General features: G+C 42.5%; 1 protein-coding gene across 3 annotated transcripts in view; it reads left to right on the top strand.

The window, feature by feature from the left end:
* The window catches only part of MEIS3 (Meis homeobox 3), a 54,411-nt gene that overhangs the window by 3,981 nt on the left and 22,930 nt on the right, over positions 1 to 27,500 (top strand). The window contains exons 2-6 of one of the 3 annotated variants that reach the window (XM_087971204.1): positions 3,281 to 3,486; positions 14,763 to 14,910; positions 19,678 to 19,728; positions 21,252 to 21,302; positions 23,987 to 24,130. In XM_087971204.1, the coding sequence (XP_087827330.1) occupies positions 3,281 to 3,486; positions 14,763 to 14,910; positions 19,678 to 19,728; positions 21,252 to 21,302; positions 23,987 to 24,130 (600 nt within the window). The remainder of the gene's footprint in view (positions 1 to 3,280; positions 3,487 to 14,762; positions 14,911 to 19,677; positions 19,729 to 21,251; positions 21,303 to 23,986; positions 24,131 to 27,500) is intronic. The other 2 variants (XM_087971205.1, XM_087971206.1) reach the window with 2 other exon arrangements.

The raw sequence follows: 27,500 nt of genomic DNA, 5'->3' as shown, positions 1-27,500 counted from the left end.
ACCTCTTTTTTGCTTGCTTCCTTTTTATTTTTCCTATCTCTTTCTTTCTTCTTTCTTTCTTTCTTTCTTTCTTTCTTTCTTTCTTTCTTTCTTTCTTTCTTTCTTTCTTTCTTGCTTCCTTGATTTCCTTTTCTTTCTCCTTTCTTTCTTTCTTTCTTTCTTTCTTTCTTTCTTTCTTTCTTTCTTCTTCCTTCCTTCCTTCCTTCCTTGCTTCCTTTTCCTTTTATTTTCCCTACCTCTTTCTTTCTTTTTCTTGTTTCCCTTTTCTTTCTCCTACCTCTTTCTTTCTTTCTTGCTTGTTTTCTTGTTTTCTTGCTTTCTTGCTTCCTTGCTTCTTTTTTATTTTTCCCATTTCTTTCTTTCTTTCTTTCTTTCTTTCTTTCTTTCTTTCTTTCTTTCTTTCTTTCTTTCTTTCTTTCTTTCTTTCTTTCTTTCTTTCTTTCTTTCTTTCTTTCTTTCTTCTTGTTTCCTTCCTTCTCTTTCTCCTACCTCTTTCCTTCCTTCCTTCTTCCTTCCTTCCTTTCTCTCTCTCTTTCTCTCTTTCTCTCTCCCTCCCTCCCCCCTCTCTCTTTCCTTCTCTCGCTCCAAAACAATCTAACAGTATTTATGATTATATCCAATTTTTTTCGGTCTACCTTTCCAAGATCTAGAAATCAATTATTTCTGTTTTTAAAAGCAAGGAAGGGAAACAACTAACTCAGCTACAACTTATTAATCCCAAAATCAGTAGGATCAATACTTTCCAAAGAAAGATCTGAACTGTGATTCTCCCCTTAATATATTTTTTGTGAACATATAATATGGGTTCGCCTGTGGAATGTACGTATTCAAGCTTCAAAAATGCGTCCCCTCCGAGTATTTTAGTTTTTTAAAGTGTATTCTGAAAAGTCAGCGGAGTCTTTGCAGGACTGAGTGAAAGAGAAGAAAAGAGAGGGAGGGAAAGGTTAAACGGATCGGCTCCTCTTGGCTCCTAGCTGAGCTGTAAGAGATGATTTAAATAAGAATAGCTGCTTGGCGGGGTGGAAAAAAATCCGCAATTCTCCCCCTCCTCCCTCATCAAGGGAGGGAAAGTTTTGCTCTGTTTTGCTCTTTTCTTTAAAAATAGTTGTAAAGTTTAAAGTGCAGTGCAGGATTTAATCTCATTTATAAAGAGGGTGACCCTCTTCCAAGATAGAAAGAAAGAGAAAGAAAAGAAAGAAAGAAAGAAAGAAAGAAAGAAAGAAAGAAAGAAAGAAAGAAAGAAAGAAAGAAAAAGAGGAAGGAAGGAAGGAAGAGAAAGAGAAAGAAAAAAAGAAAAAGAAAGAAAGAGGGAGGGAGGGAAGGAAGGAAGGAAAATGAGTGCATGCTAATTTCATTTGGGGAAAGCAACTAAGCAAAAAATGTGGACTAGGGCAGGCTGAAATAAAATTGGGAAAAAGTTGATTGAACATGAAAAAAAAATCAGGTTTGGTTCTTCTTCTCTTTCAATGTCCAGTTACAGAGGCGGAAATATAGATCTGTACATTTTCTGTGACAAAATCCCATAAATAAATAAATACATAAATATACAAAGAATAAGATTGAAACAGGAGTGGAGGAACATCTGCGCCAATCTGATTTCTGTCTCAAAAGTTCCGTTCCTTCCCTTAAAGGAAAAAGAAGTATATATTTTTAAAAAGGAGGGAAAGGGAGAGAAGGAAGGAAGGAAGAAGAAAGGAAAAAAGAAAGAAAGAAAAAAGAAAGGAAGGAAGAAAGAAGGAAGGAAGGGAAGAAAGGGAAGAAAGGAAAGAAGGAAGGAAGAAAGGAAGAAAGGAAAGAAAGGAAGGAAGGAAGAAAAGAAAGAAGGAAGGAAGAAAAGAAAGAAGGAAGGAAAGGAAGGAAGGAAAGGAAGGAAGGAAGGAAGGAAAGAAGGTAGGAAGAAAAGGAAGGAAAGGAAGGAAGGAAAGAAAGAAAAAAAAAAGAAAGAAAGAAAGAAAGAAAGAAAGAAAGAAAGAGAGAGAGAGAGAAAGAAAGAAAGAAAGAAAGAAGTTTCCCAAAGAGCCATCCAGTTGCTACTGTCTTCTATTCTAGGAACCAGCCTGAGGGACGCGATTCAAAAGAATAGGGCATTTTCGCGCGCGGTTATGTGCAATTTAGTCCAAGCGAGTATTTTTGTGCTATATTTTTGGGTAGGGTGAGGTGGGAAATTTGTGCAGCCGAGTTGGAAAACTGCAAACTGCAACAGTGTGGACTCCCCCCACCCCGCCCCGGGTGGATTTGCGTGCAAACCGATTGTATGAAGCCTCTTGAGTTTGGACGTTGAAAAACCACCTCTCCCCCCACCCTTCTCTCTCTCAATCTATTTGTGTTTGTGTGCGTTTCTGAAGTTTGCGCACGTTCTTGCTTCGATTCCCCAACTCGAAGGCGCGAGGCCCGGCTGAGTTGGGTGGGGTGGGATGAAGGGGTGGGGGGGGCTCGAGAAGGGCCCGAAGGGGCGCTTGAACTCAACCAGCCAGCCCCCCCCCCACTCTCCACCACCGTCGTGAAATTGACTTAAGGGGCGAAAGGCGCAAAAAGGGGAGAATCCTGATCAGGAACCGCGCGCGCGCGCGTGTGTGTTGGAGGGTGGGGGGGTTTAGGAAGTTGGGGGTTTGTTCTTTCAAGAGTAGGCAAGCTACTCGAACCCACAGCCCGCACCAAGCCTGGAAACTGAGCATGAGAAGGACCCACTGCGTTGTTTTAAAGGGTATTCGGGAGAGGAGGGGGAGGCGAAGGATACCAGGCCGGGGTTCAGTGGAAAAGGGAGCGAGTTTTTGACGCGCGCGTGCTTGCAGGGAATAAGGACTTGAATGCCCACGCATATATAGCATATATTCCCTGACAAACATTTCGCTACTCTGGATGAAGCTTCTGGGATGAGAAGCGAAACGTCTTCTTCCTCAAAGGGGAAAAAACAACCACAGCCCAGTTGCCTTTGGGGTGGGAAAGCACCTTTGAGGAATAAGGACTGGTTTGGCACCCTTCGCCCCGTCCCCTTCTGCCCCCTTCCCAGAGATTGCACCCCATCTTGGGAACAACCCCTGGGAGATGCCTGTTTTGGGGGTGAAAATGTCCTAGTTAGGTCAGCTTGGATCTGGGCCAGCATTTCCTAGTTGTGGGGCGGGAGGAGGGCGAGGGGAAAAAAAAGGGGGGGGAGCTGCTCGGCTTAAATCGAGAGTTTGAAACTTTCATTTCTTTTTTTTTCCCTCCTCCTTTTTCTTTTCTTTCTTTCTTTCCCCCTTTTCTTCTTGGCTGCGACTACCCCGATCTGCGTTTTCCCCAGTACGATGACTTGGTACATTACGCCGGAATGGACGGAGGGGTTTCTCTGCCGGCCTTCGGAGACCCCCATTCGGGCAGGGGTCTGCAACACCACGCTTTGAACCAAGGAGGCCCTTATGGATCGGCGGGGGTTAACCACCGGCCGGGGATGCCTCCTGGCCTGGGTTCCAACGACGCTTTGAAGAGAGAAAAAGACGAAATTTACGGGTGAGTTTTGTTGGCGGGGGTCGCGGGGGTCGCCTTTCTCCTGCGCTCTTGGCTGCGAGAAGGGCAAGAAGTGTATATTTTTAAAAAGGAGGGAAAGGGAGAGAAGGAAGGAAGGAAGAAGAAAGGAAGGAAGGAAAGAAAGAAAGAAAAGAAGGAAGGAAGGAAGGAAGAAGAAAGGAAAGAAAGAAGGAAAAGAAAGAAGGTAGGAAAGGAAGAAAGAAAGGAAAGAAAAAGGAAGGAAGAAGAAAGGAAGGAAGGAAGGAAGGAAGGAAGGAAAGAAGGAAGGAAGAAGGAAAGAAAGAAGGAAAAGAAAGAAGGAAGGAAGGAAGGAAGGAAGGAAAGAAGAAAGAAGGAAAAGAAAGAAGGAAAAGAAAGAAGGAAGGAAGGAAGGAAGGAAGGAAGGAAGGAAGGAAGGAAGGAAGGAAGGAAGGAAGAAAGAAAGAAAGAAAGAAAGAAGACCCCTTTTTGGGTCCGAACCAGACCTTCGTTCTCCTCCCGAAACGAACCAGCTGGCGATTGACCTGCTAAATTCGCGCCGCACGTCGGAACTCCGTGCGGCGCTTTTAAACACGGGTGTCCAGGGAGTGGAAGGCGCCCAGGACTGGGGAGCTGCTGGGGAGGGGGGTCTTTATGAAGAACCCCCCCTCCTCCCCACAAAAAATCGTGTCTGGTCTAACGGAGTCAAGAAAGACCCGCGTCCCCGCTTGCTTGGCTTTGCCCCAGGTGAAGTCCAAGGATGGGTTCGATTCCGGCTGGACCGCTGGATTTCTCTCACAGGAGATCGAACGCGGGTTGGTCTCCTCTCTCCTTCTCTCTCCCAAAGAGATCTCGCCATCGCCTTATTTTGCCCGGGAACGAGGGTGGGCTCGTGTTTTGCCTTTAAGCGACCGACTCGATCCCAACCCTTCTTCCTTCGATCTGCCGTCGGAAAAGCAGCAGATCCGTTCCTGTTTTCAGCTCTTCTTCCCAAACGCCCGATCCTGGGCCGGATTGCTCTCCCCGACCTCGCCCACCGACCCTCTTCTTTCTTTCGGTCGGGGGGGGAGATCCCCGTCTACTGGATCTCCCTTCCCCTGGGATCTTTTCTAGCCTTAACTTCGGGGAGATTCTTCTAACTTTAGGGCGCTTGACGATCCTTCGAATTGAATCTGAGGAATCTCGCTCGCCTTGTTGGCTAAGTGGGGGATCTGGGATCCTCGTGAGGGATCTGCCTCCTTGGGTCGGAGGAAGATCCAAGAATCCACTTTTCCCTAAATCCTTCCCTCACTGGGCGCAGGGGGTTATCCGTTGCTCAGAAGTAGATTTTTCCCCCCTCTCTTCTCTCTTCTCTCGCCTGAGTATCTTTGGTTTGGCCGGTCCCCCTTCTCAAGACGGCCTGCTTGCCTTGGGCGGGTGGATCGTGTAAATCCACCCGGGGGGGGGGAGGAGAAATCAAGTATGAGCACCGTTTCTAGTGAAGCCCTGTGGATATTTTCCTTCCCTTGACACCCTTCACTCGCTGTGGATGCGTTCTCAGGACGTGGTGACAGCTGGGTCACTTTCATTCTTAGTGGGAGAATGGCAGCCCATCCCATTCATGGATCATTTAGGGCGGTGCTTTCTCAACTTTGGCAGCCTGAAGTTGGGTGGACTTCAACTCCCAGAATTCCCCAGCCAGCATAGATACCTCTAGGACCAAATTCTTGCAATGTTCTTTGCAAAGATAGGTAGGTAGGTAGGTAGATAGATAGTCTGAAGTGATGTAGGGTTTCCTGACTAAGCAGAGGGTTGGACTAGAAGACCTCAAACGTCCCTTCCACTCTATTCTATTCTATTCTATTCTATTCTATTCTATTCTATTCTATTCTATTCTATTCTATTCCATTCCATTCCATTCCATTCCATTCCATTCCATTCCATTCCATTAAATCATTGCTTTATTCCTATTCTATCCTATTCTCTATTCCATTCCATTCCATTCCATTCCATTCCATTCCATTCCATTCCATTCCATTCCATTCTATTCTATTCTATTCTATTCTATTCTATTCTATTCTATTCTATTCTATTCTATTCTATTCTATTCCCTTTCTTATTCTACTTCTATTTCTATTCTGTTCTTCTATTCTATTTCCTATTCTATTCTATTCTATTCTATTTCTATTCTATTCTACCCTATTCCCTTTCTTATTCTATTCTATTCTATTCTATTCTATTCTATTCTATTCTATTCTATTCTATTCTATTCCATGCCATGCCATGCCATGCCATTCCATTCCATTCTTGTTTTATTCTTATTCTATTCTATTCAATTCCATTCCATTAAACCATTGCTTTATTCCTATTCTATCCTATTCTCTATCCTATTCCATTCCATTTCATTCTTGTTTTATTCTTATTCTACTCTTCTATTCCATGCCATGCCATGCCATGCCATTCCATTCCATTCCATTCCATTCCATTCCATTCCATTCCATTCTATTCTATTCTATTCTATTCTATTCTATTCTATTCTATTCTATTCTATTCTATTCTATTCTATTCTATTCTAAATTATCTAGATAGATACTGACAGATAGACAGATGATGCAGATAGATGAGAGAGACAGGCAGGCAGGCAGACAATAGAGAAATGCAGCATGCCTTCGGTCAGGGTTTAGCAGCCTATACAGGAGGATAAGCAACTTTGGGGCAACAGTTTGAGAGGGCGGCACAATGAGGGCTCGATGGAGCTTCCCATTTCAGGGGCAGTATACCTCAGGCCACAGGTTCTGGAGAGGAGCGCAGTTTTCTCACCCCCAACCTCCTCCTCCTGAACCTCCCGTGCAACAGACTGGGTTGTTTCACGGGAGAAAGGAAATTGGTGGGTGCTGCTCTTAATCCATCCACCACAGTCGTTAGGAGTTTCTAAGAAATAAGTAAGAGGGCTGTGTGTGTTGGGGGAAAGCGGGGGATGATAAACGGCTGGCTCCCTGCTCAGCCGAGGGGTTACTTCCCATCCCACTCCCTCCTTCATTTAATTAATGTGATTTATCATTTTCCGAGTTTTGCATTTAGATGGCTCCACAAACAACGGTTTGATTCTTCCTGTGTTGTTTGAGGTGGAAATTATCAAGGGGAGCAAATTTGGAAATGTTAAATCACTATGGCAGGAATGAAGCCTTTTGTGTGTGTGTGTGTGTGTGTGTGTGTGTGTGTTTGTGCACAGACCAAAGAATAGATCGGATATCTACGCTTCTCCAAGGTCGTACCCACAAGGAGTCAGATGCAAGTTTCCTTTTTATTGAAATACCTGAGTAAAAGAATTCCATTTCTCCTCCGCTTGATACTATTTCAAGCGGAAGCGCAAAAAGGAAACTCAAAAGAGTTTTTGCATTTTGTGGCACAGAGAATGAAGCATAAAAGGCTTGGGGTGGGTGGGGGAGGAAATCACTTAAACGGGGTGCCTGAACCCACCCAATCAGGTGGGTTTTCATTCTGGCCAGGCAATGTGGCAAGCCCGCAATGAGAACCTGGGGAAATTTCCCAGATATTGTCCTACCGAACCTGGAGGCTCCATTTCTCTGGTGCTATTAATCACTGCTGTCGTGGCCTTTCTTCCACGGCTGCTGCCCAATGCAGCCTTTGGTAGATCCTTTGCCAATACTGGAATTAGAATAGAATGGAATAGAATAGAATAGAATAGAATAGAATAGAATAGAGGATAGGGTAGGATAGGATAGAAAATAGAGTAGAATAGAAAATAGAATAGAATAGAGAATAGAATAGAGAATAGGATAACATAGCATAGAAAATGGAATAGAATAGAATAGAGAATAGGACATAGAATAGAATGGAATGGAATGGAATGGAATAGAATAGAATAGAATAGGACAGAGAATAGAATAGAATAGAATAGAATAGAATAGAATAGAATAGAGGATAGGGTAGAGCAGGATGGAAAATAGAATATAATAGAAAATAGGATAGGATAGAAAATAGAATAGAATAGAAAGTAGAATAGAATAGAATGGAATGGAATAGAATAGAATAGAGAATAGGCTAGGCTAGGCTAGGCTAGGCTAGGATAGAAAATAGAATAGAAAATAGAATAGAAAATAGAATAGAATAGAATAGAATAGAATAGAGAATAGATAGGATAGAAAATAGAATAGAATAGAGAATAGGATAGAGAATAGAATAGAAGAATAGAATAGAATAGAATAGAATAGAATAGAATAGAATAGAATAGAATAGAATAGAATAGAATAGAATAGAATAGAATAGAAGATAGGTTAGGGTAGGATGGAAAATAGAATAGAATAGAAAATAGAACAGAAAATAGAATAGAAAATAGAATAGAATAGAATAGTGAATAGGATAGGATAGGATAGAAAGTAGAAAAGAAAATACAATATAATAGAATAAATAGAGTTGGAAGGGACCTTGGAGGTCTTCTAGTCCAACCCCCTGCCTAGGCAGGAAACCCTCCACCACTTCAGAAAAAGGGTTGTCCAATCTCTTCTTTAAAACTTCCGGTGTTGGAGCATTCACAACTTCTGGAGGCAAGTCGTTCCACTGATTAATTGTTCTCACAGTTAGGAAATTCCTCCCAGGTTGCTTCTCTCCTTGATGAGTTCCACGCCTTTTCTTTTGCCACGGGGCCGTTAAGCAAATCACTGTCGTCGTTCAGCGAGGACACATGGCTGTGAAGCGACTCCAGCTTCCCCATTGACTTTGCTGGCTGGGAGGTCGCAAAGGGGGACCACATGACACCCCCCCCCAGGACACGGTGAGTGTCACAAGTAAGAACCAATGGCCAGGCCTCCAAATTCTGATCCCGTGATCACTTCCTTTCTTTAGGGTTAGAAAGTGGGAGCAGAATAACAGAATAGGAGAGTTGGGAGGGACCTTGGAAGCCTTCTAGTCCAACCCCCTGCTTAAGCAGGAAACCCTATGCCATTGCAGCCAAACGGTTGTCCAATCTCGTCTTAAGAACCTCCAGGGTTGAATGTCCATGGAGATTCTCAGTCATCCAGGTCATGGTTATCCCAAAAGCGCTTTTTCAAATGGCCGTCGGAAAAACAGAGTCCAGTTGCCTTGTTGGTGATCCCACAACTTCTGGTGGCAAGTGGTTCCGCTGGTTAATTGTCCTCAATGTCAGGAAATTTCCTCCTTAGTTCTAGGTTGCTTCTCTCCTTGATTTGTCTCCATCCATTGCTTCTCGTCCTGGTGCTTTTGGAGAATAATTTGACCCCCCCTCTTCTTTGGGGCAGCCCCTCAAATATTGGAAGACTGCTATCATGTCACCCCTAAGTCCTTTTTCTCACTAGACTAGAGCTACCCAACTCCTGCGACGGGAGAAAATTGGGTGCTGAAATCAAAGCTGCAAACGATTTTCCATCCTACCCTAACCTATCCCTATTCTATTCTATTCTATTCTATTCTATTCTATTCTATTCTATTCTATTCTATTCTATTCTACTCTACTCTACTCTACTCTACTCTACTCTACTCTACTCTATTCTATTCTATTCTATTCTATTCTATTCTATTTTCTATCCTATCCTATTCTCTATTCTATTCTATTTTCCATCCTACCCTAACCTATCCTCTATTCTATTCTATTCTATTCTATTCTATTCTATTCTATTCTATTCTATTCTATTCTATTCTATTCTATTCTATTCTATTCTATTCTATTCTATTCTACTCTACTCTACTCTACTCTACTCTACTCTACTCTATTCTATTCTATTCTATTCTATTCTATTCTATTCTATTCTCTATCCTATCCTATTCTCTATTCTATTCTATTTTCCATCCTACCCTAACCTACCCAAACGATTGCCAAACCTAAAGGCACTCTAGAAAACAGCAAAGAGACAAAGTTGATCACTCGAAAGGACATTTTTCTTCTTCTTTTTCTTGTCAGCTTCAAACGGTTTCAAAACCATTTTCAAGTCTCTTTTCAGATCGTCAAGAAGATTGATGGATTCCCCCCCCTCCGTCTTTAACTTGTATCTTTAGAGACTGTAGTAGCAAGCAGTGGTTTTAATTTGCCATTTGCCTCTCCATAGATCGGACAGGAAGGGAACATGGATCATTGCAAGATTTAAAAAAACCACACACACACACACACATACAAATGCACACATCCTTGTTTTGTTTCTCCTACAAAATCAAAATATTCTATAGAGCCGCTCACTTCATAGTTATTCCGTGCTGGGCCTCTGCTGCAAATATTTGTGCAAACATGTGGTGTGTGAACTTGTATAGTGTATTGTTGGGAACACGCTGTCTCTCCCTTAGCTGTCCATCCAAATTCAGATGGAAAAAAAAGAGGGGGGAGGAAAGGAATGGAGAGGTGGACTTTATGGGTTGGACACCCCCTATGTGACATAAATCAGGGCGAGGATACATCCAACGTGCACCCCACCAGCAAGCACAGCCTTTAAAATAACTTTAACCCTAGACAGCTAGACACAAAAGTTTCTTATGGCACAGGCAGACTTGGAATCTTTTCCTGGAAAAAATAATAATAATAATTCAGCATTCCTTCTTTCCTTGCAAAATTACAAATTACTTTCCTCTCTTCGGCCGGTCTAAAAAAAATGCTACAGTTCCAATGTAGAGAGAAATGGAAGGAGGGCAGTTTTTAGAAAAAAAAGATTGCTAAGCCTGAGAAAGATAAGTTAGATAAGTTGTTTTTTTGGAGAGAAGGAGGAATTTCCTGACAGGTAGATTTTCCAGAAAAGATTGGACCAACATTATCCAATAACATTTGCTGTTTGGGGCATGGGCTGGACTAGAAGACCTCCAAGGTCCCTTGAGCCTTAAGATTCTATGACTAATCTCCAGAGGTTGTGGGTGCTCATCATTTGAAGAAGAGATTGGACGGTCGTTTGTCTGCCATCGTTCTGACCTAAACCCTTTTCCAATAAAACAAACCACAAACCAAAGGGAACAGAAACCTTTGAATGATTCTTACGAATCCCCGGTTAAAAGGCTGCTGCAAACTAATTAACTTTGATAAGCACCAGCCTCGCCAAAACTGTGCGAGGCTGCCAAGAATCACAAATAAGAAATATTTCACAACACAAGAGTCTTCAATTACCAACTTAAGATACTGTAATGTCCACGAGCAAAAAAAGTTTTTGCTTCCTGCAAAGAATGTCCGATTCACAGCTGGCTTTTATCTTCTTGAAGGAGCGGCCATTACCTTGCAGCCTTACTCCCAAGTCGCCCATGCTCTTGGTAGCTGCTCTTTCCTCCGAGCAATCTTTCCTCCAAGCAAGAGTAGCTGCTCTTTCCTCCGAGCAATCCTGCGTGCACATGTACTTGTACAGGCTCCTCGGGAACCTCCTCATCGCTGCTGCCAGCCCCTACAATCTCTCTTTTTTTTTTGTGTAAATTTTATTTGAGTTTTCACAAAAAGAAAAAAAATACAAATAAAACATCTTTTTTTGAAAGCAGCATAATCCCGGGTTATATTTCTTCGTACAGACACAAATTCAGGTTCATGCTCATTTTTATATTCTATTCCATATTTTATTACTATTTTACATTTTCTGCATAGCTTCTCCCCTCTTTTAATTTTCTCAATTTTGTTTTAATTACCTCATCTCAATTCAAATCATTGGATTTATATTTTTTGTCTGTCCTGTTTCAATTATCTATTATCTTTTCTCATTAAACAAAATTTCTCCTGTAGTTACTGATTGGAGTATGATGCCTTTATATCTTTTCCCTAAAGTTGTAACATTCAATATAATACATAACTTCCATTCGGATTCTGTTTGGTACATTCTTAAAATACACACTGTATTCTTAAAAAAAATTATAAATGTATATAATTAAAACAACATTCCATTCCAAGTCAATTCTATCATTAATATTAATATTCCCTTCCTAATTCAATTTTCTCATTTATTTTATTTCACTTATTTTATTCACAAACATTTCACTACATTACACTAACTATTTTATCCCTCATTTTAATCATATGTTGTTTCCAATTTTCTAAAGTTATTTCTATTACTAATATAACAATACAATCTTATGTACCTTTACAGAATCCCTTTTCAGTTAGATTTTCACCCATTATCTCTAAATAGGTCCTGTTTCTCTATATCTTGCTCCGGTCCTTTGTAACTTCTTTTCCTTTCCTTCTTCCCTCTCTTCTTCTTCCCCCTTTTACCCCTTGTCTCTCTACCTCTATTTCTCTCTTCTGTATTCCCTTTTCTGTTGCTTTCCAGTATTATACTTATTTTTGAATTATTTTTCTTTTCTTTGGTTGTTTTTTTTAAGTCTTAAATTCTCCATTCTCTTTCCCCCCTTTCCTTTTTCTTCCCCACATAAAATTACTTGTTCATTAAAGATGGCTTCTTCTTTGTCCCAGTCTTCTTGTTTTGCAGTCGTTTCTTGTTGTTTCTCATAGTTCCAAATCTCCATTTCTAAGAATTGAAAAACGAAGCCAAAAGAACCCTTCCCTTCTTGTGCATCTTCTTTGTACTTTTTAAGTTCCATTTTCAATTCATCCAGAAGTGGTGCCATTGTATAATTTTTTAAACAACCACCTGATTGATTTTAGTCATTCAAATATAATAACCATGAATCCAAAGATCACCAAATAATCCAAATACACGCAAGCTGTTTCTTTTTTGCTCTTTTTATTTCACTTTCTCTTCCTGGGGTTACTATTTAGTTGCAAAGTTTCAGTTAAAATGTATCTTTTAGAAGTCTTGTTGAAGTTTTACTTTAGATTCTTTTTAATTCCAGGCAGTCTCCTCCCTCTTCCAGATCCTGCCCTTATTCTTTTTCTCTCCCTTCCTGCTTATGAAAAAGAAAGTTTTTAATGTCCAGAAATCTTTATTATCCCTTTGGCATTTTGTTTTATTTTCAGCTTAATTGCCTATTGATGTCAAAGTGGATTTTTCTGATTTCTTATTTAAATCTCTTAGTTGTCAGTATAGGGAAGGAGAGAGAAGAAAAAAAAAAAAGCCAAACCTTTCCCTTTTCACTTTCCTTCGCTGCTTCCGAGTCTTCTTTGGGAGCGATGTTATTTTTTGTAAGTTTAAATTCCAGGGTACCTTGGTTGTTGCTTTTACAATTTAATCCGGTCAGCCAAAACTTTCACTTCTTATCTTCCTCCTGCACATTCTTTTCCGGTCGAGTTCTCCTTTGTGGTGGCCATTTCTGACCACCGCTGCAACCTCCTTCGGGAAAGGGAGTAATGGCCAGATGAGGAGGAGAGATGCGGCTCTTCTCGACCCTGCAGGCGGTCTCCCCCTCTTCACCACCTCTACGGGGTGGCTTAATCCCGAAACCAGCCGGCTCCAGCGGCGAGCCCAGACAGAAACCGCGCACGTTCCTGGATTTCTGTCTGTCGCCGAAGCCCTTCAAACCGGAAGTCCTGCCATCCCCTACAATCTCTGAAGGCAGCAGTCCACTCCCTAATGGTCCTGGGCCCTCATCTGGGGTCTCCTCAGCTGTCTGCACCTGCTGCCAGCTAACCACAACAGGCATGCTGTAAGGTCTCCTACTTCAGCAGGGGGGGTGGACTAGAAGACCTCCAAGGTCCCTTCCAACTCAAGCTATTCTGTTTTCTGTATCCCATGATTTTATGTTTTCCTCCTTATTTTTTTTCCCCTTCAGGGTGGGAAGCCCTGCTCTGATGTGCAGGGGGGAGTTGTGCAATGAGGCTGCACAATGATGACAACATGATGCGCATTGGTGCCGCTTTGGTTGCATTGTGATGGGCAGGGGGATTGCTTCTTCTTGGAGTTTTCAGCTGTTGGTGGGATGACCAAGGATGGGAGAAACGGAGAAGAAATGGAGCTGGAAGAAACATTTTTTTTGTGATTTATTTTTTAATGTCTTTTGTTCCTCTGACTTTCTGCAAATCTATATATCTATATAGATAAAAGTGAAATATACCCCTCATGCATCATCACAAAATCTTCAGAACCGTAAAGCCTACAAACTTGAAATTTGGCACCTATGTTCCTCTTGGCTTTTAGGTGCTCACTAAGGAAGGATTTTTCAGAATGACCATCAGAGTATTAATATTTCCTATATTATTATTATTAACAGGCTCTGATGCTAAGGAGTTCTACTCCCCCTCCCCACCTGAAAAGAAATCTGTTCCATATACAAAACACAAGAGAGGAGTTTCAGTTTCAGGGCACCAAGCAGCTTTAGTACAGAACAGTTGAGCTAAGCCATGTCCAGGCTCCTTGCTGTCTCCTTGCTCACACAGCAAATGCTGTTTCAGTTTCCAAACAGTCCTCAACTCTCACACACTGACAGGACGCTAGCCAGATGAATACCGATGGATGCTGGCAGGCAGAGGCAGAATTCCCCCCCCCCTATTTTCCTCCCCAAAAACTAAGCCCGACCACATAGTTTCCTAGCGAAGCACACGGGCCTTCTACTAAATTTAGTAAGTCTGCCTATAGCGTCCAATTAGTTCCCGGAGAACGCCCTTTTAAAATTGAAAAAAAAAAAAGAGACATTTTTCAGAGAAGCGGGCAAAGGGAGCTTTTGAAGTCTTACTGAATTACTGGTTTTTTTTTTTTCTGGCAAGGGCAGCCATAGGAGACTTGTGGAGAAGGCGAAGGTCAGGCCTTGGGTGTCCTTCTGTTCCCTGGATTGAAAAAATATGTTCCCTACTCTTGAATAAATCTTGAAAAATTCAACATTTGTTTGTGGGGGGTCCTTGGTGCTCTCTGAGCTTGATGATTTTTTTTTGCAGATGTTTTGTGACTCAACTAGGGAACATCATCAGTGCTAGAAGGAAGTAGCATTTCCTTTCTGTTTATGAACCTCACTCCCTTCTAGCACTGATGATGTTACCTGGTTGGGTCATAAAACGTCCGCAATAAAACAAGCACGCTCAGAGAGCACCAAGGCCCCCCACAGTTTTTTTCCTCCTCCTCCTCCTCCTCCTCCTCCTCCTCCTCCTCCTCCTCCTCCTCCTCCTCCTCCTCCTCCTCCTCCTCCTCCTCCTCCTCCTCCTCCTCCTCCTCCTCCTCCTCCATCTCCCTCTTCCAACTCCATTCACGACTAGCACTGATGATATTCCCAAGTAGGGTCATGAAATGTCTGCAGGAAAACCGCCAAACTCAGAAGGCACCCGGGATCCCACCGTTCAACCCTGAGCTACCAATATGTAGATCCTGTGGGTAAAGATCTGAGTTTCTCCCCACCAAATATTAGGATGAACCAAGGTTTGAATTCTTCCAGCTGGCCTTGGCTGGAACCTCCATGCAACTGGTTCACCCCACGCTGCTTCTTCTTCTTCTTCTTCTTTTTAGGCACCCCTTGTTCCCTCTGCTTGCCCTGGTCTTTGAGAAATGTGAACTGGCTACCTGTTCTCCCAGGGACACGTCTGGTTCTTATCCATCAGGAGATGTCTGCTCCTCGGATTCCTTCAACGAGGACATCGCGGTCTTCGCCAAACAGGTTGGTTTCTGGAGAAGGGATGGCATCCCGGAGAGGGAGGGATGATTGAGTGGGTCTTGGCAGGAGAAAAATAATAATCAAACATACGTATAAATACATTTTCTACTTTAATAGCCCAGAAGAATATTTCTTGGCCTGCTCGCCGGTGAGCTGTAAATGATTTGTGGCCCACTTAGCTTTTTCTAAAAATGGCTCTTAGCTTGGTCTCCTTGGAAGCAGTTTTAAACTCATGACAAGATCACCCAGAGATGAACTCTTATACACCTGCGTTAAATTAAGGCCTTGGAATAAAATCTGAAAGAAACTTTTTAAAAAAATCTTGGATAAAAATCTGTGGTACAAAGAAGCGGTGAGCGGTAATGTACTTCAGAAAATAAGGAATTTTGATCTGATGATAGATAGATGATAGATAGATAGATAGATAGACAGACAGACAGACAAATGATAGGTAGGTGGCTAGCTAGCTAGATAAATGATAGATACATAGTAGATTGATCGATTGATAGCTAGATAGCTAGATATGGGTAGATATGGGTAGAGATAGATAGATAGATAGATAGATAGATAGATAGATAGATAGATAGATAGATAGATAGATAGATAGATAGATAGATAGATAGACAGACAGACAGACAGGATAGAAAGGTAGAAGATAGATGATAGATACATAGATGATAGATATAGTTGAAAGATAGATAGATGTGATAGAAAGGTAGAAGATAGATGATAGATACATAGAAATATAGATAGATAGATAGATAGATAGATAGATAGATAGATAGATAGATAGATAGATAGATAGATAGATAGATAGATAGATAGATAGATAGATAGATAGATAGATAAATAGATAGATAGATGATAGATAGATAGATAGATAGATAGATAGATAGATAGATAGATAGATAGATAGATAGATAGATAGATAGACACAGAGAGAGAGAGAGACAGAAATGTATTTATTTAGTGTATAGCAAATACACGGACATATGGTGGTTCAAATGTTAATGTCCAGTCTACCCTATGTTATCCCTTGCCATGTATTTAGAGAGATAGATAAAGGGAAATATATAGATAGATATGATAGAGAGGTAGAAGATAGAAGATAGATAGGTAGGTAGGTAGATTAGATAGGTAGGTAGGTAGGTAGATAGATGCTGCAACAATTGTAAGTGTGAAAAACAGTTGTCATTTTTTTCACCACCATTGTAACGTCGAACGATCACTAAATGAACTGCTGCAGGCCAAGGAAAGAAGGTGTGCCTCAAAACAGCCTTCCTGTTGATTAATTTCATCTTTTTGTACGCCGCCAGCGACGGGTACTTAAAATTCCTTTGGCTGACTCTACGAACGTTTTGCCAAATTCCCCCTTTTAAATACATTCCAGCATCTTCTGCAAAGGGGCCTCCGACTGAGCCTCAGCGGTTGATGACTTCTTACGGTACTTCTGCCCAAAGACGAGGTATTCTTGAGCATGTCCAGAGTGCCTTTCCTTTTTGCAAAAAAAAAAAAAAGGTGGTGGTGGGGAATCGGTGCAGCTGTAGAGAGGCGGACTCTTTGCCCTGATAAAGTAGGTGTTAGATAAGTTACATGTCCAAAGACGAGGCGTTCTTGAGCATGTCCAGAGTGCCTTTCGTTTCTGCAGCAAAGGAAAATCAAGGCAGCTATAGAGGAAAGGAATCTCAGCTAAGTAGGAGTGATAGGTACAGTTTGGGGGAAGAGAGAAGAGAGAAAATAGCTCCCCCACTCCTTTCTTGTGAGAATATAGGATTTTATATATTCTCTTGGCTCACCCAGTACCAGTCCTGAAGAACCTGGGTTATTTCTAGCTGAGAAACCATCATTCAAACCCAAATCATACGTGGTTTGACCTTGAGGTCTTGCGTTAAAAAAAAAAAAAAGGGGGGGAAGAAAATAACCATATCAATACACTTCCATACAGCTTCTCTTCTCTCTCGGCTTGTTATTCAGGCCAACAGAATGAAATTCTGCCCCCCCACCCTTCCGACTTCTTCCTGAGCTTTCTGTGAAATAGTGAAGGCACTCATTGACCTGAGACTTTTTTTGATTAAAAATCCACATTTAGGATGATTCATCGGCTTGCTAACACGATCCATCAATCAACGTTTCAAAGCCGGAATCCGCCTTGCTTGCTTGAGCTTTAGAGTTTTGCTTGAGGAAAAAAAACAACAACCAAAAAGCAGTTTCTGTGCCTGGAATAAAGCAAAGGGCATTCATATGTTAGAAGATGGAATAATGATAATATTACCCTTATGTTCTTTAGTTGGAAAATGGGATTTGAGGGGTGGGGTGGGGGGGGGGGAGGATCAAGAGCTTTCTAAAAAGCGGGGGAAAAATAGCTAAATCCTTTCCTTCCATCCCTGGATTTTCAGGGCTTCCAACTCTATGCCCCCCACCCTGTAAGGATTTTAAACCTAAGTTTAAAAGTTGTGTTGCAAGATGCTTTTTTTTTAAAAAAAAAAAATGCCCTGCACAAAAAAGGGAGGAATGAAAGCACGCAGCGTCCCAGCTGGGGAAAACAAACAAACAAACAAAGGAAAAAAAAGGCTAAATACTCATTGCTTTTCAATTCTCCCAAGTCCTTTAAAAAGAAAAAAAAAAGAGGATTTGAATCTCCTGTTTTACAAACTGTTTTGTCCTTGAAAGAGACCGAGGGTGGAACTTTCTTTCTTTTTTCTTTCTTTGCAACTGACCTGGGTGAGGGTTTTGTGTTTTTTTTTTTGTTACAGAAGGGAAGGAGCAAATTCAAAGACGGAGATTTAGCCTCTTGGCCTCCTGCAGTGCTTTAAAAAAGAAAAGAAAAGAAAATAGAAATAAGATCTTATAGATCCCAGGGCCGTGGTCTGTTCAAAACTGGGCCACGGAAGCGACAGGTGACACACAGTTCCATTTGCACAAGGGATGGGTGCACCTGTCCGCATCTCAGTTAACAGATAATCAGAGTTGGAAGGGACCTTGTAGGTCATCTAGTCCAACCCCCCCACCTCGTGCAAATGGAGCTCTCTCTCTCTGTGTGTGTGTATGTATGTATGCTCACCCACTACACGCATTGAGCTATCCTCTCTCTCTCCACCCCCACCCCTGCCAGCTCACAAAGCCAGAAAGTTTGGAGACCCCTGTTATAGAATTCGAATTACAATTACAATTCTTTATTGGCCAAGTGTGATTGGACACACAAGGAATTTGTCTTGGTGCAAATGCTCTCAGGGTACATAAAAGAAAAGAGACATTCGTCCAGAGTCAAGAATCATCAGGTACGACACTTAATAATAGTCATAGGGTACAATAAGCCATCAAATCATACTAGGAAACAGTCAATATAAATCGTAAGGATACAAGCGACAAAGTTACAGTCATACAGTCCCAAGTGGGAGGGGATGGGCGATAAGGAATGATGAGAAGATTAATAGTAATAGTAGTGCAGACTTTGTAAATAGTTGGACAGTGTTGAGGGAGTTATTTGTTTAGCAGAGTGATGGTGTTTGGGAACAAACTGTCCTTGTGTCTAGTTGTTCTGGTGTGCAGGGCTCTATAGCGTCATTTTGATTTTATTGTCATTGCACCTTGTACGATGGCATTTAAACGCCAACTTCAATGTACATTATAAGTGTAAAAATGACACACAAACACACCTCCTTCGCATTCTATGCATTGAATTGAAAACCCCTGATATTGCATTAATATTGCACTACTCAGTAGAATTCAAATGAGCTACTGCCCTGGGATAGAAGCTGTTTTTCAGCCTGTTTGTCCTTGTTTTTATTATTCTGTACCGTCTGTCAGATGGTAATAGTTCAAAAAAAGGGTTCCCAGGATGAGATGGATCTTTGAGGATGTTTTGAACTTTCTTAAGGCAGCGGGAGCTATAAAGCTCTTCCAAAGAGGGGAGAGGGCAGCCAAGGATCCTCTGGGCAATGACATTAACCCTCTGGAGCGCTGTCCTATCTGCCACGGTGCAATTGGCAAACCCTACAGAGGTGCAGTAAGTTAAGATGAGTGTTCTCATTTGGCAACTTTAAGATGGTGGACCTCAACTCCCAGAATTCTGGGAGTTGAAGTCCACCCATCTTAAAGTTGGCCTAGTTAAGAAAAACTGGACGAGATATTCTTTTTCATGTTTCTTGATTCTCCGATCTGCCAAGCCAGAGTCCTTGTTGAAGGTCTCTTTAAAGTAGCCACCTCTCAGACTTTTTTTTTTTGGGGGGGGGAGTTTGATACCCTCCCTTCATCCAAAGCAAAGACTTTCTTGGATGTGTAAGATTCCCCACCGCAGGGATTTTTAAAAATCTCCTTTCCTTTCTGAAAGGAGACAGATGGAGAGAAAAAAAATATGGCCTGGTATTTCGAACAGGGGTGTGTGTGTGTGTGTGTGTGTGTGTGTGTGTGTGTGTGTGTGTGTGTGTGTGAACTGGGAGGAATTTTAGCAAAGGGCAGAGGAGGAAAGAAACAACTTCAGAAAGTAAGATGCAGAGATTTTTTTTTTTTTTTTTTGGCCAGCTGGAATTCTGCAGAGGAGAAAAAAGTCACTTCGTTTGCCGTTTTTGATGGGTTTATTTTATTTTATTTTTCCTTCGGAAATGAGAGAAACAGGTTTTATTTTAGGTTGTTGTTTTTTTCTTTCTTTCTTTCCAACGATGCACGGCTTAGATTTCCCTCTGTTGTGTTTTCCCCCTTACTAACGCTTCCTTCTGTTTTCTTCTGTTTCTCCATCCCTGCTCCGGCTTCCCCAATGTCTCTTTTTTTTAGGTTAGGACAGAAAAACCTTTATTTTCTTCCAATCCTGAACTGGATAATTTGGTAAGGATGCTCCTTGTTTCCTTTTTAAAAAACAAACAAAACAAAAACAAAACAAAACGAAGAAGTGACCTTCCCCCAAAGTGTTGTTCTTGGTCAAACTTTGTTTTCCTTCTCTATTTCTCTTTCCCTTGTAATGATCCCCCTTTCATTTTTCTGTCGCTGAATCAGTCACTCCTCTTTATACCTACATCTGCAAGAATAGCTGGGGAATTCTGGGAGTTGAAGTCAGGGGTGGGATTCAATTTTTTTAACAACCGGTTCTGTGGGTGTGGCTTAGTTGGTGGGCGTGGCTTGGTGGCCATGTGACTGGGTGGGCGTGGCTTGTGGTCATGTTATTGGCTGGGCATGGCCAACTCAACATCACTCACATCGAGGCATGCATCTCCTCGCCTGGCCTCTCATGACTGTGGGGATGCTGCAACAGTCGTAAGAGTGAAAAATGGTCATAAGTCACTTTTTTCCATGCCATTGTAACTTTGAATGGTCACTCCACACAAGCAAAGTACCAGCAAAGGAGGGGGAAAAAACTCCAGAGAAGTTCCTGAGACAGGAAGTCCAGTCCTGCCAAGAACGTAATAGGGGTTAACGGAGAGGCAGTTTCTGTAAGCAACACCAGAATGTTTCCTTCCTGCCTTCCTTACAGGATTAGGCCAGTAATTTCTTCTAACAACCGGTTCTCCGAACTGCTTAGAATGTTAACAACCGGTTCTAGCGAATAGGTGCGAACTGGTAGAATCCCACCCCTGGTTGAAATCCACCCATCTTCACCTTGTCAAGGTGGAGAAACCCTGTCTAGGTTGGTTTCCAAAACATCTCGATTTGGAATTCCTGCTTGCCTAGACAAGTTTAAAATGACCAATTAAAGAGAAGGACTAGGGGACACATGATAGCAGTCTTCCAATATTTGAGGGGCTGCCCCAAAGAAGAGGGAGTCAAGCTATTCTCCAAAGCACCTGAAGGCAGGACAAGAAGCAATGATGGAAACTAATCAAGGAGAGAAGCAACCTAGAACTAAGGAGAAATTTCCTGACAGTGAGAACAATTAACCAGTGGAACTGCTTGCCTCCAGAAGTTGTAAATGCTCCAACACTGGAAGTTTTTCAAAGGAGATTGTCTGAACTGGAATCGGGCTTGAGCAGGGGGTTGGACTAGAAGATCTCCAAGGTCCCTTCTAAGTCTGTTATTCTGTTCAGATCAGCTTCCAAAATTGCCCAAGATGCAGCTGTTCCCTTCTCTATGCTTGTGTGATGCAGAGGTCACTTCGGCCTCTGTAGGCATTTTAAGCTCCCCCGTCCAATCCATTATTAGGCCACGATGGTACTCATTGAACGACATCCCTTGTGAATTTCTCCAGGTTAAAACCGTAAAATCCCGCTGACCTGTCGCATTGCCTGACCGTACACATTCCAGATAAGCCACCATGTCCTGCGAAACAGCAGGGCAATAAACAAAACATACGTTTACACAGTAAGCCACAACCCACAATTTTTCTCTCTCTCCTTTTCTTTTTTTTGTAATTGTAGATGATCCAGGCTATTCAAGTGCTGAGATTTCATCTCCTGGAGTTAGAAAAGGTAGGGGTGTTTCTTCTGAAATTTGATTCATGTCCCTTCCTCCCTTTCCCCCCCTCCTGTTCTCCCCCTAACTGTTCTGACCAAGGCTTCCTGGGACGCTAACAAACACACGTTAGTCCCCAAAACCTTTTGTTTTATTTCAACTATCGTCATTCACAGCCTATAATGAATCTCAGACAATTCATAAATAGTCCCACGGAAGTCCTTCAGGATAAGTCTGATAAGCACGCACCTTTATCTCCCTTGAAATGCTGCCCATGACTAAATTGCCAATTCGTTGTACAAGACCAAACGGAGCACAAATTCAACACGGAGCTTCAGGTTTCAAACCGACAGTACGAACGAAGTTGCTTCCTGCAAAGGCTCCTGTCCCTTGGCTCCTCCTTTATGTTTTATGGGAGGGGCCAATCATCTCTAAGCCTTACTCCTGAGTCACCCCTTTTGTTAACTGTTCTTGCCTTCTGGCAGCTCTGTGCAAGCGCGCACTGGGAACAGGCTCCCGCTGTTCCTCTACCTCGCTGCTGTCAGATTCTGGAGGCTCCGGAGTCAGCATGTAACTCCCAGATGGTGCTGGCCCCATTTCTGCATCGGATGCGGAACCCTCCCCAGACTCCTGGATTAGCCCACGTTCCTCCCACAACACTAAGCTCCAAAAATAAAATAAAAATAAGACTAGCAATTTTGCAAGCAAAGCAAGAAATCTGTTTTATGGTGGGCGTGGGAGTGTTTGTGTCCCTTTGAATCAATTTTTGGCTGGGGACCTTGACAGATCCCTGCAAGATTTCCGAACTACTTTTGCCATAGCTTGCCACCTAGGGCTGAGAGAAAGTGGCTGGGCCAAGGTCACCCTTGGCTCTTTCCTTTGATAGTTTCTTTTATTTATATCCCGCTTGCATTTTATTTTTATTTTTTAACAAAAAAAAAAACCTCCAGGCAGAAAAGTGACCAAATGATGTTTGCTATGAGCTGAAAAGCTGCGAACCTCTGTGATTTATCTCTGTGGAAACTCTTTTAAGACTCTGCAGATATGAAAAACTGCAATTTTTTTTCTTCAGCCCACACACATGTCCATGTTCTGCAAACTACATCGTTTTGAAGCACATTTGCGTTTTTAAGTTTCTCTGCATTGGAAGCGTTGGTTGAGAATGGTCTGATTCCGTTGCAGAGAGTTTTCTATCCAGGCGACAGCCAAAAACTTGTGCAAATATTATTTAGCACCCATGTCTAGCCCTTAAGACTTAAAAAAGGTACCTATTTGGCCCTCATGAGGACTAGAGCCTTTGCTTTTTCCTTTCTACAAAGCAACCAGACCTCAGATGGGAGATACCCAGCGGTATCTAACAATGCCTCGTCACCACACATTTTTCCAAGTTTCTGTAAAATTGTAGTCGCCACTTTGTCCTGGGGGTGGTGGTGGAATGTTTTTGAGATATCTCTTGGAACAATGGAGCAACAAATTCAGAATTTTATCTAGGAGTAGAGGAAACCTTGTTATCTCCAACAGTGGGATTTAAAACAAAACAAAAACGAAAAACTCTCCTCTGGCAACAACAGCAACAAAAAATATTGGCAAATAATTCCCTTTTTCTTGCTCCCAACAGCAGCTGGCTCCAATTGGGAGGGTCCCCTCCCAGGGAATCAACAGAGAGAGAAGGTTTAAAAATAGACTAAATTTGAATCCAGAAGGTTCGATATCAGAGGTCTGGCACTAAACTTGGGGGTGGGGGTGTACCCAGTGGAAAGCTGCCCCCACCAAATGCTTTGCTCATGAGATATACTTTAACTTAGACTTCATACTGCTGAGGCTTTAAGGCAGCGTTTTCCTACCATTTTAAGAGCTGGGGACGCCCACACTTCTTGAAATTGCCACGGTTGGAAACAGTGTTTTAAGAAGATTTTTAGGAGAAGTTCTATCATTTATATATTTGTTTCTGCAATTTATATCCTGGTCAGTTCTGGAAATGCTCTTATCTTCTTCTCTTCCCCTTCCCCTTCTTCCTTTCCTTCTTTCCTCTCTCTCTCTTCCCTTCCTTCCTTCCTTCCTTCCTTCCTTCCTTCCTTCCTTTCTTTCTTTCTTTCTTTCTTTCTTTCTTTCTTTCTTTCTTTCTTTCTTTCTTTCCTTTCCTTTCCTTTCCTTTCCTTTCCTTTCCTTTCTTTCTTTCTTTCTTTCTTTCTTTCTTTCTTTCTTTCTTTCTTTCTTTCTTTCTTTCTTTCTTTCTTTCTTTCTTTCTTTCTTTCTTTCTTTCTTTCTTTCTTTCTTTCTTTCTTCCTTCCTTCCTTCCTTCCTTCCTTCCTTCCTTCCTTCCTTCCTTCTTTCTTTCTTTCTTTCTTTCTTTCTTTCTTTCTTTCTTTTCTTTCTTTCTTTCTTTCTTTCTTTCTTTCTTTCTTCTCTTTCTCTCTTTCTTCCTTTCCTTTCCTTTCCTTTCCTTTCCTTTCCTTTCACCTTCCCTTCTCTTTTGCTTCTCGTTTTCCTTCTCTTCTCTCCTCTCCTCTTCTCTCTCTCTCTCTCCTCTCCCCTGTCTTCTCTTCTCTTCTCTTCTCTTCTCTTCTCTCTTCTCTTCTCTTCTTCTTCTCTTCTCTTCTCTTCTTCCCTTCCCTTCCTTTCTTTCTTTCCCCTTTCCCTTTCCCTTTCCTTTCCCTTTCCCCTTTCCCCTTCCCCTTTCCTTTCCCCTTTCCCCTTCCAGGTTCATGACCTCTGTGACAACTTCTGCCACCGCTACATCACCTGCCTGAAGGGGAAGATGCCCATCGACCTGGTCATTGACGACCGAGACGGAGGCTCCAAGTCCGACCTGGAAGACTTCGGGGGGGCTTGTCTCTCTGACCAGGTGGGTCTTTTGGGTCCAGACAGCCGAGGTGGGCAACAGTCCTACTTTGTCTTTGCCGGCAAACTGCCGAGGGCTGGCGGGGGCAGAGGCAGGGGTGGCATTGATAGCCCCAGGGCAGAAATTGCAGACCCCTAAGTAATGTCCCTTTCAGAAGTGGTATTATTTGAATGAATGAAAGAAGGAAGGGAGGGAGGGAGGGAGGGAGGGAGGAAGGAAAGGAAGGAAGGAAGGAAGGAAGGAAGGAAGGAAGGAAGGAAGGAAGGAAGGAAGGAAGGAAGGAAGGAAGGAAGGAAGGAAGGAAGGAAGGAAGAAGGAAGGAATTCTTTATTGGCCAAGTGTGACAAGGAATTTGTCTTGGTGGAAATGCTCTCAGTGTACATAAAAGAAAAGAGACATTTGTCAAGAGTCAAGAATCATCAGGTACAACAACACTTAATAATAGTCATAGGGTACAATAAGCAATCAAATCGTACCAGGAAACAGTCAGTAAAAATCATTAGGATACAAGCAACAAAGTTACAGTCATACAGTCACCAGTGGGAGGAGATGGGTAATAAGGAGGGATGAGAAGATTAACAGTAATAGTAGTGCAGACTTTGGTTAATAGTTGGACAGTGTTGAGGGAATTATTTGTTTAGCAGAGTGATGGCATTTGGGGAACAAACTTTCCTTGTGTCTCGTTGTTCTGGTGTGCAGGGCTCTATAGCGTCATTTTGAGGGTGGGAGTTGAAACAGTTTATGTCCGGGATGTGAGGGGTCTGTAAATATTTTCACAGCCCCCTTTTTGACTTGTACAGTATACAGGTCAGAAGTGGGATTTAGCCGGTTCTGACCAATTCTAGACAACCAGTAGTGGAAATCTTGAGTAGTTTGGAGAACTGGCCAATCCCACCTCTGACTGGCCCCGCCAACCCCATCTCTTCTCTGCCTCCCATTGAGTCCCAGCTGATCGGCTGGGTCTCCTTTGGTTGCCCTGCAGAGGAGAACGGAGCTGGAAAGCAGGTCAGTGGGGTGGAGAGGGAAGGGGGATTTTGCAGTATATCCTTCCCCTGCCACGCCCACCAAGCCACGCCCATCAAGCCAAGCCGCACCTACCAAGCCATGCCCACAGAACCGGTAGTAAAAATGGTTGGTAGTAATTGTTTTTTTTTCTGCAGTCCTAATTACTCTCTGAAGTTTGTGTCTGTCTTGTTGGGTTGCAGAACCAAACCAGACCGTTATAGAGGTGCAGAGGACAGACTCCATCAGTCCTCTGTAGAATTATTTTGGGGTGGTGGGGGGCTGATCCCTGCTAAGTGCACGCGGCTGGGCCAGATGGCAGCGTCCTCTTCCACCGTACCCCAATATCCAAAGGTGGGGAATCGTTGGAGAGGCTCTTCTGACAGCGTGGCACATGTGGAAGCCTTTATCGGCACCAGCAGATGTGCCGGGTTTTGGCAGGAATCAGATTTCTTTCACAAAGGCTGGGGTTGGGTTTTGTTTTTTTGTTTTTGGCCATGAAGTTTGCGTGTTCGTGTATTGTTGGGCCGTTCAAAAGGGCAGCGATCTGGCAGCCGTTGTACCAGGGCTCTTATTGGCGATGGCGCATTTGCCATTATGGGGTTTTGGTTTGGGGTTGTTTTTTTTTTGGATTTTTTTGCTCCGTGGAAACGGGGGGGTTGTGTTAGTTGCCGGTTGTGGTCATTTTCTCCACACTGCCTACCAGTTGCTGCCCAGCCCTCTGAAAAAAGGCCATTTCTCATGCAGTGTCCGCTGCCTTATTGCTTCTCTTTATTCATCTTTTTCCTTATTTATTGTTCAATATTTAGTTTGTTTTTTCCTTCCTTTCTCTTTCCTTCCTTCCTTCCTTCCTTCCTTCCTTCCTTCCTTCCTTCCTTCCTTCCTTCCTTTCTCTTTCTTTCTTTTTCTTTCCTTCCTTCCTCTCTTTCTTCTTTCTTTCTTTCTTTTCCTTTCTTTTTCTTTCTCTTTCCCTTCCTTCCTTCCCTTTCTTCTTTCTTTCTTTCTTTCTTTCTTTCTTTCTTTCTTTCTTTCTTTCTTTTCTTTCTTTTTTTTCTTTCTCTTTCCTTCCTTCCCTTCTCTTCTTTCTTTCTTTCTTTCTTTCTTTCTTTCTTTCTTTCTTTCTTTCTTTCTTTCTTTCTTTCTTTCTCTTTCTTTCTTTCTTTCCTTTCTTTCTTTTCCTTTCTTTTTCTTTCTCTTTCCCTTCCTTCCTTCTCTTTCTTCTTTCTTTCCTTTCTTTTTCCTTTCTCTTTCCCTTCCTTCCTTCTCTTTCTTTCTTCTTTCTCTCTCTGTCTTCTTCTTCTTTCTTTCTTTCTGTCTTCTTCTTCTTTCTTTCCTTCTTTCTTTCCTTTCTTTTTCCTTTCTCTTTCCCTTCCTTCCTTCTCTTTCTTTCTTCTTTCTCTCTCTGTCTTCTTCTTCTTTCTTTCCTTTCTTTCTTTTCCTTTCTTTTTCCTTTCTCTTTCCCTTCCTTCCTTCTCTTTCTTTCTTTTTCCTACCTTCCTCCTTCCTCTTTTTCTTCTTTCTTTCTCTTTCCTTCCTTCCTTTCCTTCCTCCTTCCTTTCTTTTCTTTCTTTTTCTTTCTTTTCTCTCTCTTCCTTCTCTCACGTCTCCCTTTCTTCTTCCTCCCTTCTTTCTTCTCATTGTTCCTTCCTCCTGCTTTCCTTCTTCCCTTCCCCTCTCCTCTCCTCTCCTTTTTTCTTTTCCTTTCTCTTTTTTCTTTCCATGTTGGCATCAACGCCAATGCCAATGCCCTTGGAAGCCACAACTGCCATGAGGCTTTCAAGTCACGGAGACATTAATTTTCCCTCCAAGGAAACTGGTGACAAAGCTGAGCAGATTTTCCCAGCTTTTGGGAGTGTCAGCAGCAGAAGGAAAGGCTCCCCTTAAAGCCAGACATTTGGGGTCCTTTGAAAGGCTGGGAGAGGAGACAGAGGGGACATGGCAGAAAAATTAAGCTGCCTGGACAATGTTTCTCAACCGTGGCCCTTTAAGATGGACGCACTTTAACTCCCAGAACTTCCCGTTCTGGCTGGGGAATTCTGGGAGTTGAAGTTCACCCATCTGAAAGTGGCCAGAGCTGAGAAATACAAGTCTTCCTTGCATATGCGGTGTGTGCTTTCCCACAATTTTACACCCAACTACCCAAACTTTGAGAAAAACCCAGAGATCCTCTACTGCCGAAAAGCAGCTGCCCTTTGACCCCGCCTCCCCACTGAGGGTCAAAGGGCAGTAGCGATAAGGGTTAGGGAGGAAGTAATGCATTCGATTCGATGCTCAGCCTTAAATGTCTGACTTTCGCCAGCCTGATCAGAAAACAAACGCGGTTCATTCTTAAACCAAATCTTTCCCCCTCTTGATTTCAGCCTGCCCGGAT

This window comes from Notechis scutatus, chromosome 8 (assembly GCF_049901735.1).
Source record: "Notechis scutatus isolate UNSWTSFEM ecotype Mainland chromosome 8, rNotScu1.2, whole genome shotgun sequence".
NCBI lineage: Eukaryota > Metazoa > Chordata > Lepidosauria > Squamata > Elapidae > Notechis > Notechis scutatus.
Note: the sequence above shows the minus strand (reverse complement) of the source record. Positions and strands in the feature narration are given on the sequence as shown.